This window comes from Amia ocellicauda, chromosome 22 (assembly GCF_036373705.1).
Source record: "Amia ocellicauda isolate fAmiCal2 chromosome 22, fAmiCal2.hap1, whole genome shotgun sequence".
Taxonomy (NCBI): Eukaryota; Metazoa; Chordata; class Actinopteri; order Amiiformes; family Amiidae; genus Amia; species Amia ocellicauda.
In genome coordinates, this window is record NC_089871.1 from 1,195,910 (window position 1) to 1,215,712 (window position 19,803).

The following is a 19,803-nucleotide window of genomic DNA, read 5'->3' on the forward strand; positions in this document are numbered from 1 at the left end:
TACTGGGCGGCACTAGCTTGTACTCGTGTCAGGTGTGTGAGTAACAGTGTGGACGGCTCAGAGGAGGTGTGGGCATTTCAATAACACAAACAAACAAACGCAAAAATCAGTAACGGGCTGCACAAGACTGTGTTCTGGGCAGTGCCCGAGCTGCGTGCTGACCAGTTAAATACAACCGTGAGTAGAAAGAGGTTTCCATTGGCTCGACTGTGTGCGAGTTCCTGTCGTCAGTTTTCTTTGCCAGCTCTCCAGTGTCCTGAGTGATCCTCACCACCCCTCCCTCCCTCCTTCTCTCCCTCCCTCTCTCTCTCTCTCTCTCTCTCTCTCTCTCTCTCTCTCTCTCTGTGTGCAGGCCCTGCCCCACTGGTATTCCACTGCCAGTGTTTATATTCATCTCCTCTTAATCCCCCCCAACTCAGGAACACCGTTTCCCACCTCTCTCTCTCTCTCTCTCACACACACACACTTACACACTCGCTCTCTCTCTCCCTCAAACACACACACGCTCTCTCTCGCGCTCTCTCTCTCTCTCGCTCTCTGTGACTCCAAAATGGCCTCTCTTCCTATACAGGCAGGACTTGTGGCCCCATCCCTTTCTGGCACTTCTGCAAGGAAAGCGCTTTTCCATTCCTGTGCCTCTGAGCTGGTGCCACTGGTGTGTTGCTCTGTGTGTGTGTGTGTGCATGTGTCTTTGTGTGTGTGTGTGTGTCTGTGCGCTGCTGCTGTAGCTGAGCTCTCCATAGTAAATATTTCAGGAGGAGATGATGTTTGTTACTCAGCAGATGCCTCTCTGACGTGGCTGCCCCCGCTGCCCGCTCTCACACTCGCACCGCGCACTTCCTCGCTCTTGCCAGCTCGCTGCTCCCTCCCCCCCCTCTCTCTCTCCTGCACTTTCAGAGGCTTTTTCTGGCAGAACCCGCCCCCCATCCTCCCGCACTGTCTGCTCCTATACTGTACTCCACCAATAGATGGCCGTCACTCTTAGTAGACGTCCTGTAGCTCCGCACTCTGAATCGCAGAACTAAAGGACACCGGTGCCCAGAGTCTGGAGTCCATCTGTGTGAACACTTAGATGGCATAACTTATCATATTCTCTCTCCTGCCCACAAACGCATCATTAAACACACACTCCAACATGTATGGAGAGTTCTACGCATTGTTTGTGTGTATGGAAATACTCCGAAGTTGTTGTTTTACGGCCGGTAAAGATGAAAGCCGATTGGAAGCCGCTGATATTTCCTCCAGTCTTTCAGCGGAGCTCAATGCCTGTGCCTTTCGCAGTACGGCGTGTTTACAGCCTGGTGGCGCTCTCACCGGCGCCCTGCCCCCCCCAGCTCTCCTCTGAAGTGCCACTGCCTGCCGGTGAGTTATTAAACGTGGGTGGCAGCAGCCCGGGAGCTGACCTTGCTGCAGATTATATTTAGCATCGGTGGGGCTTCCGGTGGAGCTCCAGGTACAGGGTCTCGTGCTCTCCATCGCACCTGTGCCGCAGCGCCACATTGTTTACCACATTGTGCGGTGGCAGCTGAGCGTGTGAGGTCACCGGGCCGTGTGTGGAGCTCTGTGTCCACAGCCGGGGCACCCGGTCCGGGCCCTGCCTGAATTGGGTAGCAGAGTGGAAGACGGGCACTCTCTCCCTCTCTCTCTCTCACTCTCTTTCTCTCTCTCTCTCCGTCTCTCTCTTTTTCCTCCCCCCCTCCTCCTCTGATCTGCATGGCTGCATCGCAGGTTTTGTCCTGAAGCAATCTCTATAAATAGTCCCTCAATAGCTGGCTGCCAGGCAGACCTGCTCATCAGAACTAATTGCAGGAGAACAGTTTTTCCTGTTTTGTGTGTGTGTGTGTGTGTGTGTATGTGTGTTTTTTCTCTTCCCCCCCTGTCCTCTGTGCTTCGTTACTCCGCTTTGAACCCGACTGTCTGGATCCCCGCTCACGCTCCTCCACGCTCTCACCCAGGCTTTTAACTATCGCTTGGCAGGAGAGAGCGCAGCTGTCAAACCGGGAACAAGCTCTTTATGATTTTTTAATTGGTGGGAATACTTTTCTCCCCGCCCCACCCCCAGAAGTTCCTTTTGAAGCTGCAGTTGAGATTTCGAGACAGACCCCTGGATCAATTCTGTAACTTGGTTCATGTTGAGTCCCTTCACAGAGACCGGGTCGTCTCTGGTCTCTTGCGGCCCCCCAGTTCGAGCCCCGAGACCCTCGCTGTCTCCCGGCCCATCCTCGGTAAAGCACAGCCCAGATGGTGGTAAATAGAGATGTTTACAGTTGCTGGATTAATCCGGGTGTTATAAACAGCTCGATTCCAGAAGAAAGCCGTGAATTGTAGGCGAGAGGAGCAATTAACAGGTTTGGATCAGCCCGGTTGTGTCAGACGGGCTTCCTCCATCTGCGAATCTCAGTTGGGGTGAGGTACGAGAATTAGCCAATCACAGGGCGGCAGACCGAGGGGCTGGTGTCGTGTTGCGCCGGAGCAGCCAGGCCGGTGAGCTTCCAGGCTCTGGTTGTCGTTGTGTGTTGTGTGAGGAGCTGCGGTTCCTCAGCCAGGTGATCAGTCTTGGTCCTGGTGTCGCCGGACTGCCTGTGGCCCCGGAGCCGATCTCATTGTGCGTCTGGGAGCTTGCCGGCACAGCGGCCCCCACTGCTGCCCTTTGTGTGTGACAATGGCAGAGCCATGACCTCATTCCCAGACAAGCGTCTGGAGCAGGGGCTGGCAGGGGGGGTGTCCTGCTCCCTGCCCTGTCCCTCCGTCTCGGCTCCTCTCCCTGTGAACCCCTCCGGCCCCCCCAGCCCTCTCCCCATGCCTTTTGTGGTGCTGTAATTCGCACTGACAGCGAGTTAAAGCTACAACTTCCAGCTCCATCTGGGAATTTCCCTTCTTTTCTTTCCCTTCATCTTTCCTCCCCTCAGCCGTCAGACGCCACCGGGCGCAGGAACCGAACGCAGGTCTGACGGACGCGCTGTCTGTCAGACGTCCGCCGCGCTCGACTCCGGGAAAGCCGGGCTGATGGTAAATGTTTCTGAATCTGTCTTCAGTCTCGGTGTCGAGGGAGACGGCTGGATATCTCACGGCGAGAAAATTCAATATCCTCTCCAGAAGTTCTGTGAATGCGCTTTATATTGAACTGGGTACTTGGAAATTCACTAAGCTGTGTGTGTGTGTGTGTGTGTGTGTGTGTGTGTGTGTATATATTTAATTATAAAGGGCCCATAAAAGAACAGCTATCAAAGCTCCATGGATCACCTGAGAGGCGACGACGATTCGCACGCGCAACGCGCAACTCGGACCCGTCGCCGGGGAGCAGGGGAACAGGAGTGCACCGGGGGGAGGGGTAGCCGAGCGGGAGTGGGACACAGTCCTCTCTATTGATAGTAAACTGATTGAGTCCGAGACGCAGCCCCTGGAGACTTCGGGCCGAGCCAGTGTCTGTGCCCAGCGGTCATCACCGAAATTACACCGTAAATCTTCTTTCCTGGGCGGCTTTAACAAGGTTAGCAGGGGTTCACTGGCTTCCTGGCTCTGCTGCACACAGCGCCGACGCACAGGGGCCTTCGGGGGGGGAGGCAGATAACCGGCTGATATGGGGGCCGAGGAAACGGCGGCGCTGATGGGACGCCCCTTAATTGCACCGATCTCGGGAGCCCGGACCCTGTTTCCTGCCGACGGAGGAGTGCTCCGCCTCTTATCGCCGCGCTCGGCCTCATCCATCACGCCTGCCTGGCTTTGTGTCGAGGGCTGCTCTGCCGCGCGGCCCCTGGAATAATAAGCAGGGCCGTATCTTTTAATGCCCAATCGGCATTGCAGGGTGCTCGCGGTTAGCTCTCACCACCCCGCCAGGGGTTGGCCATTAACCCTTTGCCGCTCCGGTGACGCTCGGCCTTTCGCCTGTTCTTGTTCTTGTTTTCCATGAACGGATACATTGATTTAAATAAATGCATAAATTACATGCATTGAAATGGCTTAACGGGAACAAGCTGTGTACATGGGCACCCCGGGCTGCATGATCACTGAGACACGGTCCTTTGCCTGTTAATAGAGAACGTGGGCGGCTTTGCGGGAGCATCTCCGCAGAGCTGCTGTTCAGGTGTACAAACACACGCGACAATCAAATACATGGAACACAAATGCCACGCAGAGGAGGTTTAGCCTCAGGGCCTGTAGAGTCTGAACAGGGCGCTGTGTGTGAGGTGTGGAGATGCCAGCGGCCCGGACTCTGCTCTCTCACACGCTTCACGGTGCGGGCCAGTACACGACCTTGACTGGACACAGGACACGCAGCGCCGTGATGTCAAACAGCGCCTCGGACACCAGCACAAGAAACGTGCCACATTGGAGAGGGAAGAGTAAGCAAGGTGGTCTGGGGCCGGTCTCTCTCTCTCTCCCTTCCATTTTTCAGTTTATCTCTGGGTTTGAAAAAAGTCACATACATACACACATACATACATACATGATAGACAGACTTTCCGTGCCCTGTCTTGACAGAGTTACTCTCTCTCTCTCTGTCTCTCAGTGACTCGTGTTTTCCCAGACTGATGTGTCGCTCTCTGAGAGAAAATCACAGAACCGCGGAAAAAACAAAGCAAATCTGGGGGACTTACTTTATAGTAATCCAAACTTTTATGCATATTAAACTAAAATGTGTGTCTTGGCATGTGTGTCTGATGTGCCTTTACTTTGCAAAGTCTCCCCTCTGCTGTACTCAGCCACTGTAAGCAGAATTAGGCTGGTGTAACACTAATATATTTCCCAGCTCTCTCTCTCTCGTGTTTTCAGTCATTAGTTTAAAGCTGGCGGATGTGGGGGCTATGAGGGGCTGCAGGTATCAGGGCTGGTCGTGTTGCTGTGTCTCGGCACTCTAGGTGCGCTGTGGGAAGCGCGGACGGGGCCCCGGCGGACTGGCAGGGTCCCAGTGGCATCGCAGGCCTGCCGGTGAAGATGTTGCCCTGCGGCTCTGGGCTGGTTTCCAGGGCCGGGAGCTCCCCCGAGCGCTAATGGAGGCCTGCTGTTTACTGCTCTCCGGCGCTGTTTATTTACCGCACTGCCTGTGTGTTTACAGAGCTGCGAGTCACAGCCACACGGATCTGCGTGTCTCATCCCCGGCCATACCTGCCCTCGCAGCCCCACAGAGCTGTTTGTTGGGTACTGGCTGACAGTGAAAGAATTAATGGGGTTTATTTATCTGTGTTTATTATACTTGAAGGACAGGAGGGATGTGTTTGATGCTTTAATGACGCTTTTTTTAAATCTAAATTGCTTTTTTTCGCCCCCCCATTTAAGCTCATATGCGGTATCTCCATTAAATATTGGTGCCCAGGTGATGAGAGGCACATTGGAGGCCCTGAACATTGTAATGTTATAAAATCGCTTTTATAAAACCCGTCCTGGGCGGTGGCGATGATAAATATGTGCACAGCTGGTTTAAAATGCTCACATCCTTCCATTTAAGGGAAATGTATGTCACGATACAAGACGCAGTATTTTGCACAGATCTTTCTGGGGCCCAATTGCTTTGGCCAGTGGGCTGGTGTGCTGCTCTGTGAATGAAAACACACAGGATGCCCTGCGGAAGCCCCCTGTGTGGTGAACCCGTGTCCCCGCGGGGCTTCCCGCAGTCTGAACCGGCCATCTTGTGTCTGATGTTTTGATGCCTGGTGTTTTGTCCTGAAGCTGGTGCCACGTTCGAGATGCTGACCCATGTTCTTGCTTTGTTTCTTGCAGGATCTGCGCAAGCAGGTAGCTCCCTTACTGAAGAGTTTCCAAGCAGAGGTTAGTGTGCGCTTCTCTCAGGGTGGGACGGGGGGCGGGCAAGGGGTCCGCAAGAAACAGTCGGGTCTGTAGTGTCTGTGCATCTTTGTCATGTTCTGAACACTCTGTGAGGATGTGTTTGTGTCTTGCTGTGTCTGTACAGTGAGGGAAAAAAGTATTTGATCCCCTGCTGATTTTGTATGTTTGCCCACTGACAAAGAAATGATCAGTCTATAATTTTAATGGTAGGTGTAGTTTAACAGTGAGAGACAGAATAACAACAAAAAAATCCAGAAAAACGCATTTCAAAAAAGTTATAAATTGATTTGCATGTTAATGAGGGAAATAAGTATTTGACCCCTTCGACTTAGTACTTGGTGGCAAAACCCTTGTTGGCAATCACAGAGGTCAGACGTTTCTTGTAGTTGGCCACCAGGTTTGCACACATCTCAGGAGGGATTTTGTCCCACTCCTCTTTGCAGATCCTCTCCAAGTCATTAAGGTTTCGAGGCTGACGTTTGGCAACTCGAACCTTCAGCTCCCTCCACAGATTTTCTATGGGATTAAGGTCTGGAGACTGGCTAGGCCACTCCAGGACCTTAATGTGCTTCTTCTTGAGCCACTCCTTTGTTGCCTTGGCTGTGTGTTTTGGGTCATTGTCATGCTGGAATACTCATCCACGACCCATTTTCAATGCCCTGGCTGAGGGAAGGAGGTTCTCACCCAAGATTTGACGGTACATGGCCCCGTCCATCGTCCCTTTGATGCGGTGCAGTTGTCCTGTCCCCTTAGCAGAAAAACACCCCCAAAGCATAATGTTTCCACCTCCATGTTTGACGGTGGGGATGGTAGCCTTGTATAGGTCTACAATCTTGTCCCTGACATCCTTGGACAGCTCTTTGGTCTTGGCCATGGTGGAGAGTTTGGAATCTGATTGATTGATTGCTTCTGTGGACAGGTGTCTTTTATACAGGTAACGAGCTGAGATTAGGAGAGTCCCTTTAAGAGAGTGCTCCTAATCTCAGCTCGTTACCTGTATAAAAGACACCTGGGAGCCAGAAATCTTGCTGATTGATAGGGGATCAAATACTTATTTCCCTCATTAACATGCAAATTAATTTATAACTTTTTTGAAATGCGTTTTCCTGGATTTTGTTGTTGTTATTCTGTCTCTCACTGTTAAAATACACCTACCATTAAAATTATAGACTGATCATTTCTATGTCAGTGGGCAAATGTACAAAATCAGCAGGAGATCAAATACTTTTTTCCCTCACTGTATATGTAATTCTCTGTGACTGTGTTTCTGTGTGTTTGTGTGTCTCTCTGTGTGTTTGTGTCTCTGTGACTGTGTTTGTGTGACTGTGTGGCTGCCAGCTCTCCTGGATCTCTCCTGATTGTCTTCCCCGGAGAGCTGTTGCTGAGGGAAGACGCTATTTGTGTCCTTTCATGAAGCGCTGTAGCTCCCAGCCATGTTTAAATTGCATCCCTCGAAAAGAGAGAGAGAGAGAGAGAGAGAGAAAGAAAGAAAGAAAACACTTCCAGCCAGATCAGAGCTGACAAGCGCTGAAGCCCTGAACCTGAAACACGGAGACACAGGATTCAGTGTCTTTGGGTGGCGGGGGGGGTTCTTTCCCTGTGACCCAAACCTGCCGCCTGTATCGGCCTGTTTATCGTGATCAATAACGATGATTTAATTATTACTTCACGGCACTCTCCCCTCTCACTCTCTGTCGGCGCGCTGCACCAGATGCTCACTCTGTTAATGTTAACACAGGCCATCCTCTTCGGGGGGGACACTTAACCCTGCAGTCCAGGGGGGGGTTTGCCTGTGCTGGGGAGTAAACGTGTGACCCGGAACAATAGGATGTGACAGGAGCAGGCCACCGGGGGGGAGGATATTATGCTTCTGCACTTGGTCCCGGGAGGTATGCGTGTGTGTGTGTGTTTTGAAACTGTGCTGCAGTTTCACAATCGGTTTGTGATTTCTTGTGTGGCTTGGGCCCTGAGCGGGGCACCAGGGTTGGCACGGGGGCATGCCATCTCTGGGGGCTTAATGATTATTATATCATAACTAATAATTATTTTATTGTCAAAAGTGTCAAATTGAGAACAAGGGCAGTGATGTTCAGACTGTACAATGCGCTAGTTAGAGCTCATCTGGATACTGGATACTGGAGCTTTTCCAGATCAGCAGGGACACACGCACCCGGGGACACAAATGGAAATTGGGCTGCAAGGCATTCAAGACAGAAAACAGTAGACACTTCTTCACACAGAGAGGCGTCACAATCTGAACAAACTCCCCAGCGATGTGGCTGAAGAGACAATTTGGGAACATTCAAAAACAGACTGGATAGGATCCTTGATCACTTAGTTATTAATGGACACCAAACGAGCACGATGGGGCGAATGGGCTCCTCTCGATTGGACACTTTCTTATGTTCTTATGATCAAATTGCACCTAAAGCGCAGCGCCGGCGGTCTCTCGCATGAGCACGTGAACACGTGACGTCTGCGTTGCCCCACCTGGAACCTGTTCCTGGGTTGTGGCTCTCTCCGGGCCGGCTTGAGTGACCGGACCGCACCATAATCAGACCATGGCCTCCATAGCCCGACCAGAGGGTCATTGATCTGAGGGGGGCGGGCTGGTCTCTTGGGGTGTGTGTCAAAGAGTGAGAGAGAGAGAGAGAGTATGTGTTTGTTTATTAGTTCTATTAAAAGGTAAACCTTAGGGTGTTAAAAAATCTACATAAACCTGTCAGTGATTATATTTATTTGCATACATCTGGTGTTCATTATAGCACAGACTAGAGTGTGTGTGTGTGTGTGGTTGTGTGTGCGTGCCGTCTGTGTGGAGAAGTGCAATGGAGTCAGGGGGTTGTTGACAGACTGACCCTGTCGGCCTACCGGCTCTCCTGTGGGTCTCACTCACGGGCTGGGGCCGTTCAACTCATGTCCACCGCCTCGTGTCTTTCATCAGCTGTGTCTTGGCCTGAAAGTATAATGTGTGTCCTGTGGTACACCAGCGCTTGGCTTCTCAATCATTATTGGTCTTTTTGGCTGAGAAAACATATATATATTGACATACAGCTGAGTTCTGTGAGAAGCTTGCGCTCGGACTTCAGTCTCCCCCTGAACTGTCACTCCTGCCGTCGTACTGATGTCTGTCACTGGAGATGAGATGAGCCAGACGCCTGAATCTTCACTCAGTCTCTCTCTTTTCCTGAAACTGAACAATTCTTCTCTCTCTCTCTCCCACGCTGACCTGCTGCTCTCCCCGGAGCAAACCCTGACCTCTCCGTTTCCCCAGGGAAGACGTGGAGATGCTCTGTCTGTCGCCCTGTCTTCAGCGCTGTCTCTCGAGGCCTGAGGCCCGGGTGCTCAGTGAGGAGCCGGCCGCGTGTGCGTGCGTGTCAGTGCGTGTGCTTGCGTGTCAGGAGCCAATCATCGCACAGTCGTGGTTATCGGCCAGCACCGGTGCCCAATAGGCCTATATATAGACCTGCAGACAGGAAATCCCCTCATAAGAGACCAAGTGCATGTGGGATTTAATAGAAGAAATAATACCGGCTTTTGGGCTTGGAAGGCGCCTATAAATAACTCGTCCGCGCTCTAAACAGCGATGGCTATCGGTGCTGGCCGGGCGTGCTGCTGGAGTGAGAGCCCCTCTGATGGCCTAATGCCTTCATTTAAATGCAGCCCAGATTAGCCGTGAAACTTTGACGAAGTTGAAAGAAATTAATAGAGGCTCCCCGGACACCTTTCAGAGCACAGCTATGGTTTCTCGGCTCCATTAAGGCCCGCTGCGATTGTGTGTGGTGCTCAAGGGGAAGCGTCGACGGGGGGGTAAATAGTCCGTTTAAATAACTGCAGTTTAAAAATACCCTCCCTCATAAGGGCCTTAAATATAGCCCCAGCCTCCAGAACTCGCAGTGCTGCATAGGCTGTTGGCCGAGGATCATGCCTGACCTTCACGGAGTCCAGAGAGTTTCGTGCCAAGACTTTTATTGGAACTTCATGTTGCATTACGTCGGCCCCTTGCACATATCAGTAGTGATTTTATTGAAATGCACGTTGTTGGATAACTGATTCCCGTCGTAAAAACGGCAACTGGGAATCTGTTCCACAGTCTGTCAGCGCCGCCTCCGCTCCAGGGCCCGGGAGGACGGCAGACATGGCTGTGTTACTGGCCTGCCACTGCCCCCCCCCCGCGTCCCACCACGTCTCTCCTTCACCACGGTGCAACACTTGAAGAGGCCTCCGAGTAGTTACAGCCAAGCAGCTCAGGACCAGGGCCAGGCACCGCAGTGTTTGTTTTTCAAGTAGCGAAAGAGCAAGTGCTTCTCTTCCTGGCTGACATGAGCACACAAAGGGGAGGCAGGAGTCGGTGCCGTGCTGGACCCCTGCTGTGCCAGACCATGCTGCTCCGCCGGAGGTCCGCTCGCTCTCCGCAGAGTCCCTGTGCGTCTGAGGGGCCGCTTTTCTCAGCAGTGTCTCACTCATCTTCCATGTGCTGTCCTGTACTTTGCTCTTCCATCTTTTCTCTCTTGTTTGAAAGTACATGGCCCGGGAATTATCTCTGAAGGCCCGTGCTGTGGCTGAGACGGGGACGTATATGGGCAGCGCGCAGGTACACTAGTCTGAAGCCGGGCCTGGCAGCCCTGTGCGCTGATTTTTTCCTTCCCCTCTGGCCCCATGGCCTGAAGTGTTTTCAGGAGCTGTTTTTGTGTGGAGGATGTCACTCTAAGCAGACAAAGCTGCCAAGGACAGGTGAAAGGGGATTTGCTTGTGATGGGACTGTGTGTCACAGTTAAACCTGTCACCTGGAGGGACAAAATGAAGCCTAACTGAGCCAACGTGACCGCGTGACATTTCAGCTGCTGAGGCCCAATAAACAGGAAGGAAAATGAAGTAACTACAGGTTCGGCTGCTGCAGGATGCCGGGCCGGGGGGGCTGTGAGCCAGACGGTCTGTGCGAGTCGCGCTGGCAGCCTGTGCCAGGAGCCTCCACCCACTCCACTCCACTCCAGGGTCTTGTTTTTGTCTCTAGGATTTGTAAAGATGTCTGTCCTCTTAATGAATCGACTGGCTAATGAAATCCACTACAGACACACTCACCTACAAAGGGGCCGTTATGACGTGCCAGGGGCTGACGACAGTGGTGACTGTGTTGGTGCGGTGGGCACAGCTGGCGACGCACAGGCCCTGGCCTCGAATGCTTTCCTGCTCCAGCCGGGCGCATGTTTACTGATCACAGACACAGGAATTGTGCTCCTCAGTGACTTAATTCGCTCATGTGAGCCGCTAATTTTGGAAATGTCATAAATATTGCAGAGGTGGGAACGCAGCGCCTGCCAAGAAAGATTTGGGTCTTAAAATATACAGTGGGTGGTCAACCAGGAGCACGGCTGACCTGTTAAATACACACCCCCCCGCCCCACTCTGCGGAGCACGCAGCCAGGCCCTTAACCCCTTCACTGCCGCACACAGGCTGAACGCCGCCCTGGCTGTAGCGTGTGCAGCAGTTTAGGAGCCAGCATTAATCCCCCATTAGTGAGCTCTCTGGCAGGATCGATCGTATGCAGCTTAATGCCGCTGCTCTTTAGTTATGGTGCTATTAAAGTCACTGGCCGCCCCCACCGAAGGCCCAGTTTACGATGGTCTAGTATTTCTGCAGCAGCTCTGAGCCGCACCGCAAATGTCCCAATCTGGACCTGTAATCAAAGATGAAGGTCAGAGGTTAGAGGGGGGAAGCAGGCTCGGCTGCTTTGCCCTACCCTGACACCCAGGGTGCTGGAGCATCTCGTACTGAGTCATGCTTTTCTATTCTAAAGAAGTATAAGAAAACGCTTGCAGATATGAATTCCTGTCTGGCCACATGTTAACCCGTTTGCCACGCTATATTTGTGCGGCAGTCCTGTCAGAAAGGGTTCGGCGCTCTGGCCGTCTCTGACACCGTGTGGCCGTGGGCCTGATCTGTCCTGCACCAGCAGCTGTAATTCCCTGCTTTAAAGGAGTCTGCAAAGCCCCTAATCCCCCCGTCCCAGAGCAGTTATCCCTGGGCTTAAGCCCCGGTTAGGAGTGAAGGGGGCAGCCCAGGTCAGCCGCTCTGACAGCCGCCCGTCTGCAGCCTCTTGGCTCACTGTGTTCACATTCCTCCTTCCGGTCTCTTATTGCTGTTTGGGAGGGAAAGCCGGAGGTGGTGTTTCAGCCCTGTGAGACTGTGGGTCACAGGGGAGGCTGCTCTGCGTGCGGCCGGTGGCTGGGGGCTGGGGCTGACCGCACCCCTGCAGGGTCGTGGCTCTGGGTGACTGAGTGGGGGGCAGGCTGATATGCTGAAGAGGACACAGGCTTCAGCTGGCATCGCACATCTGGCCGGGAGCTGTTCTTTTGCTAGAGAGACTCTCCCCGGCAACCATATTTTGCACAGAGTGGGTGTGGAGAGCTGGGCCGTGTGCCTCACCTACCTCTATCTGAGGACTGGGCCCCTGTGGGACCTCTGTCTGGGCACTGGGCCCCTGTGTGAGCTCTGTCTGAGGACACAGCCCTACACAGTGCTGTTGCAGCTGTGGGGAATTGCCCTTTCTGACTGCGCTTTGCAGCCCAACCGCACAACTGGGAAAAGACAACAACTACGACGACAACAACAACGAAGCCACAACAACAGCCACAGACCCACGCAGCTGCTGACGGGAGGCTGCTCTCTGGCTGCTCTCTGGCTGCTCTCTGCCCAGTAAGCCGGGGCTTTAATTGCTCCATCTGTGAGGAGAACTTGGCCTTGCTGAGCGTGATCCAGATGTTTTCCGACAAAAAAACATCTGAAAAGATTTAATTTCCTTCCCATAGGAGCGAAAAGTGACTCTTACATATAACCTATTTACAGTGGCAACTACCCTGCACCATAAATCAGCCCTAAGCGGCGCTGGGCTGAGATTTTAAAGACTGGGAATATTTATACGTTTTTTTTTTCTTTTTCCTTGTTCGTGAAATCTTTGGACGGATCAGTGAGGGAGTTGATGTCGAGTTGTGAGAGCAGAACAGCTGTGCGATGTTAGAGCCCACACCCTCCTGAGTCAGTGGCACTGCTTTCTCAAAGGGTTTCCAGTGAAATCGAGCATCTGGACAAAGTTCTGCTCGTTATGTGGCAGCAATCAAATATCAAAAGTAAATGGAAGGTGTGGCTTCATAGGCAGTATCGGCACAGGCGCAGTCCGGGCCTCCGGAAACTTGTGCTTTTTTCATCGGCTTGCAAAAACACCTTTTGGAAGACTTGGATGCCTTTGATTTTCTCTTGCAGAGCGTTCTGTTCTTAGTGTCCCTGGACAAACACTGCCACCCCCTGGGCGGGAACTGTAATTGAAACAGGGAGTCGCTTTCATTGGGTTTTTAGTTTATTTTTTAGATCTGCATTCATTTTTTGTCTGTTTTTTAATGAATTTGAAATAAACAATTAATTTAATCCAGTTGTGGGCGACTGAAGACGGCTCCTGCCCCCCTGTGGTGGTCCGTCTTGGGGGGGCTCTGCGTCGGCCTTCGAGAGCGATGCAGGCCTTAGAATGAAATCACAGCCCTTCACAAAGACTCGCAAGCACTCGGGCTGGTTTAGGTTTTATTTTTTCCACCGCCAATGTATCCAGTGTAGATCCTCATTGTGCAGGTCAGCGCGTGCGGTCAGGGCAGAGCGCTGTGCTGGGAGGGGTGTCGGAGAGCGCAGGGCCAGGGGGCAGTGTGCACTCGGAGCGCGGCACCCGGCCCGGCTGCGCACACGTCCCGCTCCGCACACAAGCAGCTGCGGGCCAGCTGCTCCTGGGGCTGGCACGGGGATTAGGGGAAGGTTACGGCACTATCAGACCTGACCGTGACCCAGCTGAAACATCAAAGCTAAATCCATGCCTGATCTAAATACCGCGCAGGAAGCTGTGTGTGTGTGTGTGTGTGTGTGTGAAGATACGGTGGTTGGCGGAGTGTTTAAAATTGAATTTAATTCTTGTTTTTGTAAAGCCTGCACAAGCTGCTGCAGACTTTTTTTTAACATGTATCCACCCCCACATCATAGCTAATTTTAAACGGTACTTTCACTTTAACGAGGCGCAGTTGAGGGCTGTGACTCACGGTGATGCCTGCGCTTTGCTGATTTCAGAGCTCGTTTCTCCGAGACGCTGAAATCTGGAGGAACCGAGAGCCGCTCTCGATCACTGCCTGTTTACCCATCTGTGTTGATGCGTTCAGGAATTTTTTCCATCTGCTGTAATTATCAATGCACTTGCCGTTGAATCAGCTCGTTAGCAAACAATTAGCTGCTTTTTCAAAAGTGCTTTCAAGACACTTTTGGTTTCTTCTGAAGTTTCGGGGCTCGGAGACGCGAGGTGTCCGCTCTCGTGCTCTCGTCTAATTGGTAAAGAGAGACTGGCTTTTAAGACCTTCTGTATGCGCAGCAACAGGAAAAACAACAGCTCGTGTCTTGCACAGATACCGTGTGCTTCAAATAGAAGCACTATTACTGTACAGGAATAAAAACAGGAATTGAAATGAAATCTGTGTTTCAGCTTTAAGCTCCAGTTACTCACATTTTTATTTTGCATGCTGCCCACTTGAATTATGCTTCCTGTTTGTGGATTAAAATACTCTCCTTAATCTTATAGCACTGTAACATTTACATAAATGTAATGCTGACTTGTGTCTCATGGGAGACTGCGATCACGGTTTGAAATGAAGTAAAACATATTTTTGGCTGCCTGCTGGAGATGGATTTGGTGTTTGTTTGTCTACCTATATATAGATCTATATTTATATAGAGAGATGCACACACACGCCACTGTCCCCTCCAGCTGTTTTTTACATTTTTCGGTGCATTTGTCAGAGTGAGTGGTTTGCAGTTACGCCGGTCGAGGTGCCGTGCCGCGTGTGCGCCGCGGTGCCTCGTGTGCGTTACTCCAGCTGTGCTCTAACGCCCCCTTGTCTCTCCCTGTAGATCGACTCCCTGAGCAAAAGAAGTAAAGACGCAGAGGCGGCCTTCCTGAATGTGTACAAGAGGCTGATCGATGTCCCAGGTAAGTCCTCGGTTGGGCGCTCACCCGGTCTGGGATTGGCACAGCCCATCGTCCTCGCTGGAGGCGGCGGTGTTGGCATCGGACATGACCCTATTGGTTTGTGATGCCGATGATGCAGATGGAAGAAGGTGCTGCGGTGCTTCTCTTGAGTGTGTCTGTGTGTGGACCTGGAGTTGTGCTTTTCTGTGAGGATCGGGGACCGGCTGTCCCCCCGACCACACACAGCTGGACACCGAGCTCTTTGCCCCCACCGGAGCAGTGGCAGTCCGTTGCCATTTTTACGGCACCATCGCCACCTTGTTGTAGTTGTTTTTTTCTTGTCTGTGAAGATGAAGAGGGAGGATGTTTAATGGAAATAAAATAGACACAAACACAAAATATATATATCTCGGTAAACACCTTCAGTTTTAGTCTCGTCTTTAGCTGTTGTTTTCCGACAGTGCGTGAAAACATCCTGTGAAAGATTTCAATCAACCGTTAGCTGAGCCGAGCCAAGTGAAGCTGAGGGCTGCTCTCCGGCCGGTCAGGATTCGTGAGTCCGGGGCAGGTTTTCATGGTGTCCCAGGCTGCTGGCGGCGGGCGGACGGGCCTGTTGGAGCAGGTCTGCCTGGGGAAGTACTTAGTGCATCCGTGAATTACAGCGGCTGTGGTTTGGAGTTCCCAGGCCTCCTAGACTTGCAGTCGGGGGGGGTGGGGTAGCAGCTCCGCGCCACAGCGCCGCAACACACGAGCCACGGCCGGCCTGGACGCACCAGGAGTGCCGAGACGCCGTGGAGTGTGACGTCAGCCCATCTCTCCACTCCGGCCGTGTGTGTGATTGTGTGAGATTAAGCATGTGCAGCCTGTGTGCTTCTGTGTGCGTCTGTCTTGTGTATCATGTTTGAGCGGGCGCTGTGTGTTGTGTGGTGCTCCGAGGGGCTCTGAGAGTCTGCAGGCCGCCTGGCTCGTCCTGTGAACTCCGGCACATCCTCCCTCTCTCCCTCTCTGTCCCAAGGCCTGACGCACACAACTGCGGCCTCTCCGCAACCCCCACCCCCGAGACTCCACTGCCTCCGGTCCCTCGGCTCTGACACGCATGCCTCCTGCACCGTGCCCGTCCCAGCCCTGCCCAGTCTGTCCCAGCCCGGCCCTGACCATCGCAGCACCCCCCTCCTCTCCGGCCTCCGCGAGACAATGCTGCCTTTCATTCCCCCGGCCGGGGCCACGCTCCCTCCCTCCCTGCCTCCTGCTGGGTTCCCGGCCTCTCCACCATGATGCAATCGGGATCAATCCTCGCACTTTGCCAGGCAGTGCGCTGTGAAAATCCCTCCCGGAGCAGCCCTTCCACTCCAGCGGCAGCGTGAACATGAGGCAGAGGGACTGATAGCGCCGGCGTGCGAGAGAACACTTGGCTTTATGTACTGCGCGCATTAAAGGAGTACTTTATATCTGTCGTGCCTTATTATTTTATATCTGGTTTCATCTCCTGTTGTAGGCGTCGTGTGACAGTCTCTGTTCACGTCTCCGCTCGGGGATGTTTGTCATCTTGACAGACTGCAGCAGCGCGGGATTCGCCGGGACACCTCGAGAGCCGACGCTTACTGAGGCTTTGTCTGCACGACGGAAACAATACAGATTCGTTTACTGAAGAAATGACTGCTGTTGTGCTCTGTTGGTGAAGCTCCTCTTTGGGGTTCACTAATTAGAAAGTAAAGGGAGGAAATGGCAGCCCTCGGGAACATGCTTGTGGTCCCTCTCTTGCTGCAGCGTGAGATTGTGCCCAGTCAGCGCCTCTCTGGTGCTCCCTGCTGCTAAAGCTGCCCCATCTCAGTCGCCTTGCCCTGCAACGAAGACGACCAAATCAAAGGCTTAAACGTGCCGTCAAAATGTCTTTATTATTTTTTACCACCTTAATTACACGTGCTGGCATCATTAGAGTTCAGGGCTGAGTTGGGGACGTTGGTATGGTGGGAAATTGATGGCTACCCCTCTCTCTCTGTGCTGTTAATTTAATGAGTTGTCTGAGATGCACCGGGTGCTTTGAGACGCCCTGCATGGCAGCCCCTCAGCAGGGAGGGGGAAGAACATGGAATTAAAGGAGAGAAATGGCTGTTATTTAAAAAAAAAGATGATTGAAAATGATCTGCTTTGGTGCAGCCTGTAGGTGCATGTCCTTGTGTAGGGAACCACACACACAGACACGCATATGAACACACACAGACTCACACGCGCGTCGCGCTGCCTTCAGTCTGTGAATTGTGGAATTTTCTGTAATTGGATATTCTGTTGTGTTATTGTTTTGTACTATTAATAAAATGAAAGGCTGATTGACACGCAAGAGACTAAACAAGGAAAGACGACACGCCTGAGTCTCACGGACGGGCCTGAGGGTCTCTAATAATACGAGTGCTGTGTAACAGCGGTGTGTGCCCTGTGCTGTGTGACGGCGGTGTGTGCCCTGTGCTGTGTGACGGCGGTGTGTGCCCTGTGCTGCTCAGTCCAGACTAGTCCAGCACAGTCCTCACTGTCACAGCCTGCATGGCTCAGGTACTGCAGGCCTGTCTTCTGTCCTCTGTCTCCCATCCCTCCTTCCCTCCCTCCCTCCCTGCCTCTCTCTCTCACTCTGTCTCCCCGGCGGGGCTCTGGGGGCTAATGTAATCATATGATTACATAATTAACCCAGCTGTCTCATTAAAGAAAATCAACTGAAATTGGGGCATAATTAGTCATACAGCAATTAGTATGCTGATGATGAGCGCTGATGAAAAGGCTTTCCTGGCTGGCAGGGCCTGTGCAGAGACCACCATGGGAACGCAGGCCTGGCTCCCACGGGCCACCGGGCCCCAACTGGCCGGGGCACGGCGCTGGGCACTCTGGGGTCACCGGGGCGGGAGGCATAGCAACAGCACCGCAGGCTGGAGACCCCGGGGACACTGTGACGTGGGCCAGACCTCCGGTCAGGGAGTCGCTGCTCACTGTGCGCCAATGGGCCCGGGGACAGACGCAGCCCATGGGAACTGAGAGGTTCTGGAACGGATCCAAATAACACTCAGTCTGCCCCCCCAAGGCAGCCCTCGGCTCTGCTCCCACTGCCGTGTTTATTGATTTATTTTTGATTGGTTTCACTTTGCTCGATTTATCAGGCGTCTAATCCGTGAAAGTGTCCCGGGGTTGGTGATGTCGTCGGCACAGAGGGTGAGAGAGGTCGCCGGAAAGACATGGCACCGCAGCGCATCTCTCGGGATGCAGGAAGTGGCTCTGTGGTATGCGTCCCGTACAAAATGCAGCCTTTGTTCTCCGTGGCTCGCTGGCCCACTCAGGGGCCACTCCGGTCCCGCTCAGCACGAGCACGGCTGCATTGAAGCTGTGTGTGTGTGAGAGAGAGAGTGTTAGCCGTCCCAAAGATTTGAAGACGCTCTTCTGATGATGAAAGTGTATTAATACAAATTAGGATGCCTTTTAAATCATTTTCGGTGCAGCTTCAAACACTAGAGGGGCAGTAGTGACATCGTGCTGCTTCCCGGCCCACTGCGTCTGTCCTGGCTATTCGACGGCAGTTATTTTCGATCGCATTTATGTGACTGGTGAAAACGGCTTTAGTGAAGACGTGCCGAAGCCTAATTTGTTTTTCTGAACCCAGAAGCGGTGATGTTTATTCATGCCGTGCAGCAGGAATGTGCTTTATTTAGTTTCTTCCCTCCCATCGTCAGTCAGCGCTGTACCGGTGTGTCTCACCTGCGCCGTCGCCTGACTGAGGTGCGTGTGGAGCGCGTTGCTGCCTCAGCACAATCACAGGATGCCAACGCGCCGCTGCCGCCGAGCTCTTCGCTAATTAATCATTGAATTGCTAATGGAGAAGGAACTGATGCACAGGTGCTGCGATGGGCTCACGGCTCGGTGAGGAGTTTTAAAACCATCGCACTGCCGGCCCCGGCCTTGCTTCAGGGTTCGCACTGCGGAGGTGGTCGATTCTGACACGTACTTCTGGGACAGTGTGAAGGGCTCGGCAGGGCAGTGCGGACCACGGGGGGGATGGGACAAAACACAGGTGTGTCCAGTGTGTCCGGGCCTGCTCTGGCCCCACATTGCACACGGGTCTTTCCCTCATGCAGCCTCGTCAGGTCGGCTTCTCGGGCTCTCGGGGGTCGAGGGTTTGGAAGTGCGAAGTGGAAGTGCGTTGCTGCAGCTGCACGGCCCGGACACACTCTGATCTTATCTCACTCATTGGGTAATTAGTTACTACTTAAATGCAGTCATATGTGCTGAGCCTGCGAGGTGTTTCACACACTCTCTCTCTTCTCTCCTGTACTCTCACTCTCTCTCTCTCTCACTCTCTCTTTCCTGTACACTTTCTCTCTCTATTGTGCTCTCTTGCTCTCTCTTCTCTCTCTCCTCTCCTGTACTCTCTCGCTCCTGTTGCTCCAAAACAATGCGTATCTGCTGCCGGTGCCCGGTCCCCTTGCCAGGCGGGCCGGTCGGGGGGTATACTTGGCTAGCCTAGAATCCAGCCAGACGATTGTGTTGTTTATCAGTTATGTTCCCAGATGCACCGAAGCGCCCGTGTCTGTCCGGTCTGTGCCCACACCCTGACCCTGTGCTTTGTTGCAGACCCCGTGCCCGCCCTGGAGCTGGGGCAGCAGCTGCAGCTGAAGGTGCAGAGGATGCACGACATCGAGACGGAGAACCAGAAGCTGCGTGAAACGTTGGAGGAATACAACAAGGAGTTCGCAGAGGTCAAGAACCAAGGTGAGAGGTCATGCCCACTGGCACCCTCCCCCGCAGCCCTGTCTGAGATGCATTCTGGCCCAGAGGCGGCGCCGGTGATCCACACCATCGGTACTCTGCCTCATCTCTGTAATGGGGAGTAATGAGCGCTGTCTAACGGTGAGCTGCCGTTCCCACAGAGTGCGCTGGTGTTCAATCATTCATGAAGCGATCCGATCTATCCCGTCTCCCCGGCACTGCGTTCACAGGCTGCTGCGCTGGGGGTCCGGGCCGCGTGAGGAGCTCAGCCTCGGGGTCTCAG

At 53.1% G+C, this 19,803-nt stretch overlaps 1 protein-coding gene across 3 annotated transcripts in view; it reads left to right on the forward strand.

The window, feature by feature from the left end:
• The window catches only part of cux1a (cut-like homeobox 1a), a 116,165-nt gene that overhangs the window by 47,316 nt on the left and 49,046 nt on the right, over positions 1-19,803 (forward strand). For all 3 annotated transcript variants that reach the window (XM_066695519.1, XM_066695521.1, XM_066695520.1), the window contains exons 3-5: positions 5,719-5,766; positions 14,720-14,798; positions 19,386-19,523. In XM_066695519.1, coding sequence (XP_066551616.1) covers positions 5,719-5,766; positions 14,720-14,798; positions 19,386-19,523 — 265 coding nt within the window. The remainder of the gene's footprint in view (positions 1-5,718; positions 5,767-14,719; positions 14,799-19,385; positions 19,524-19,803) is intronic.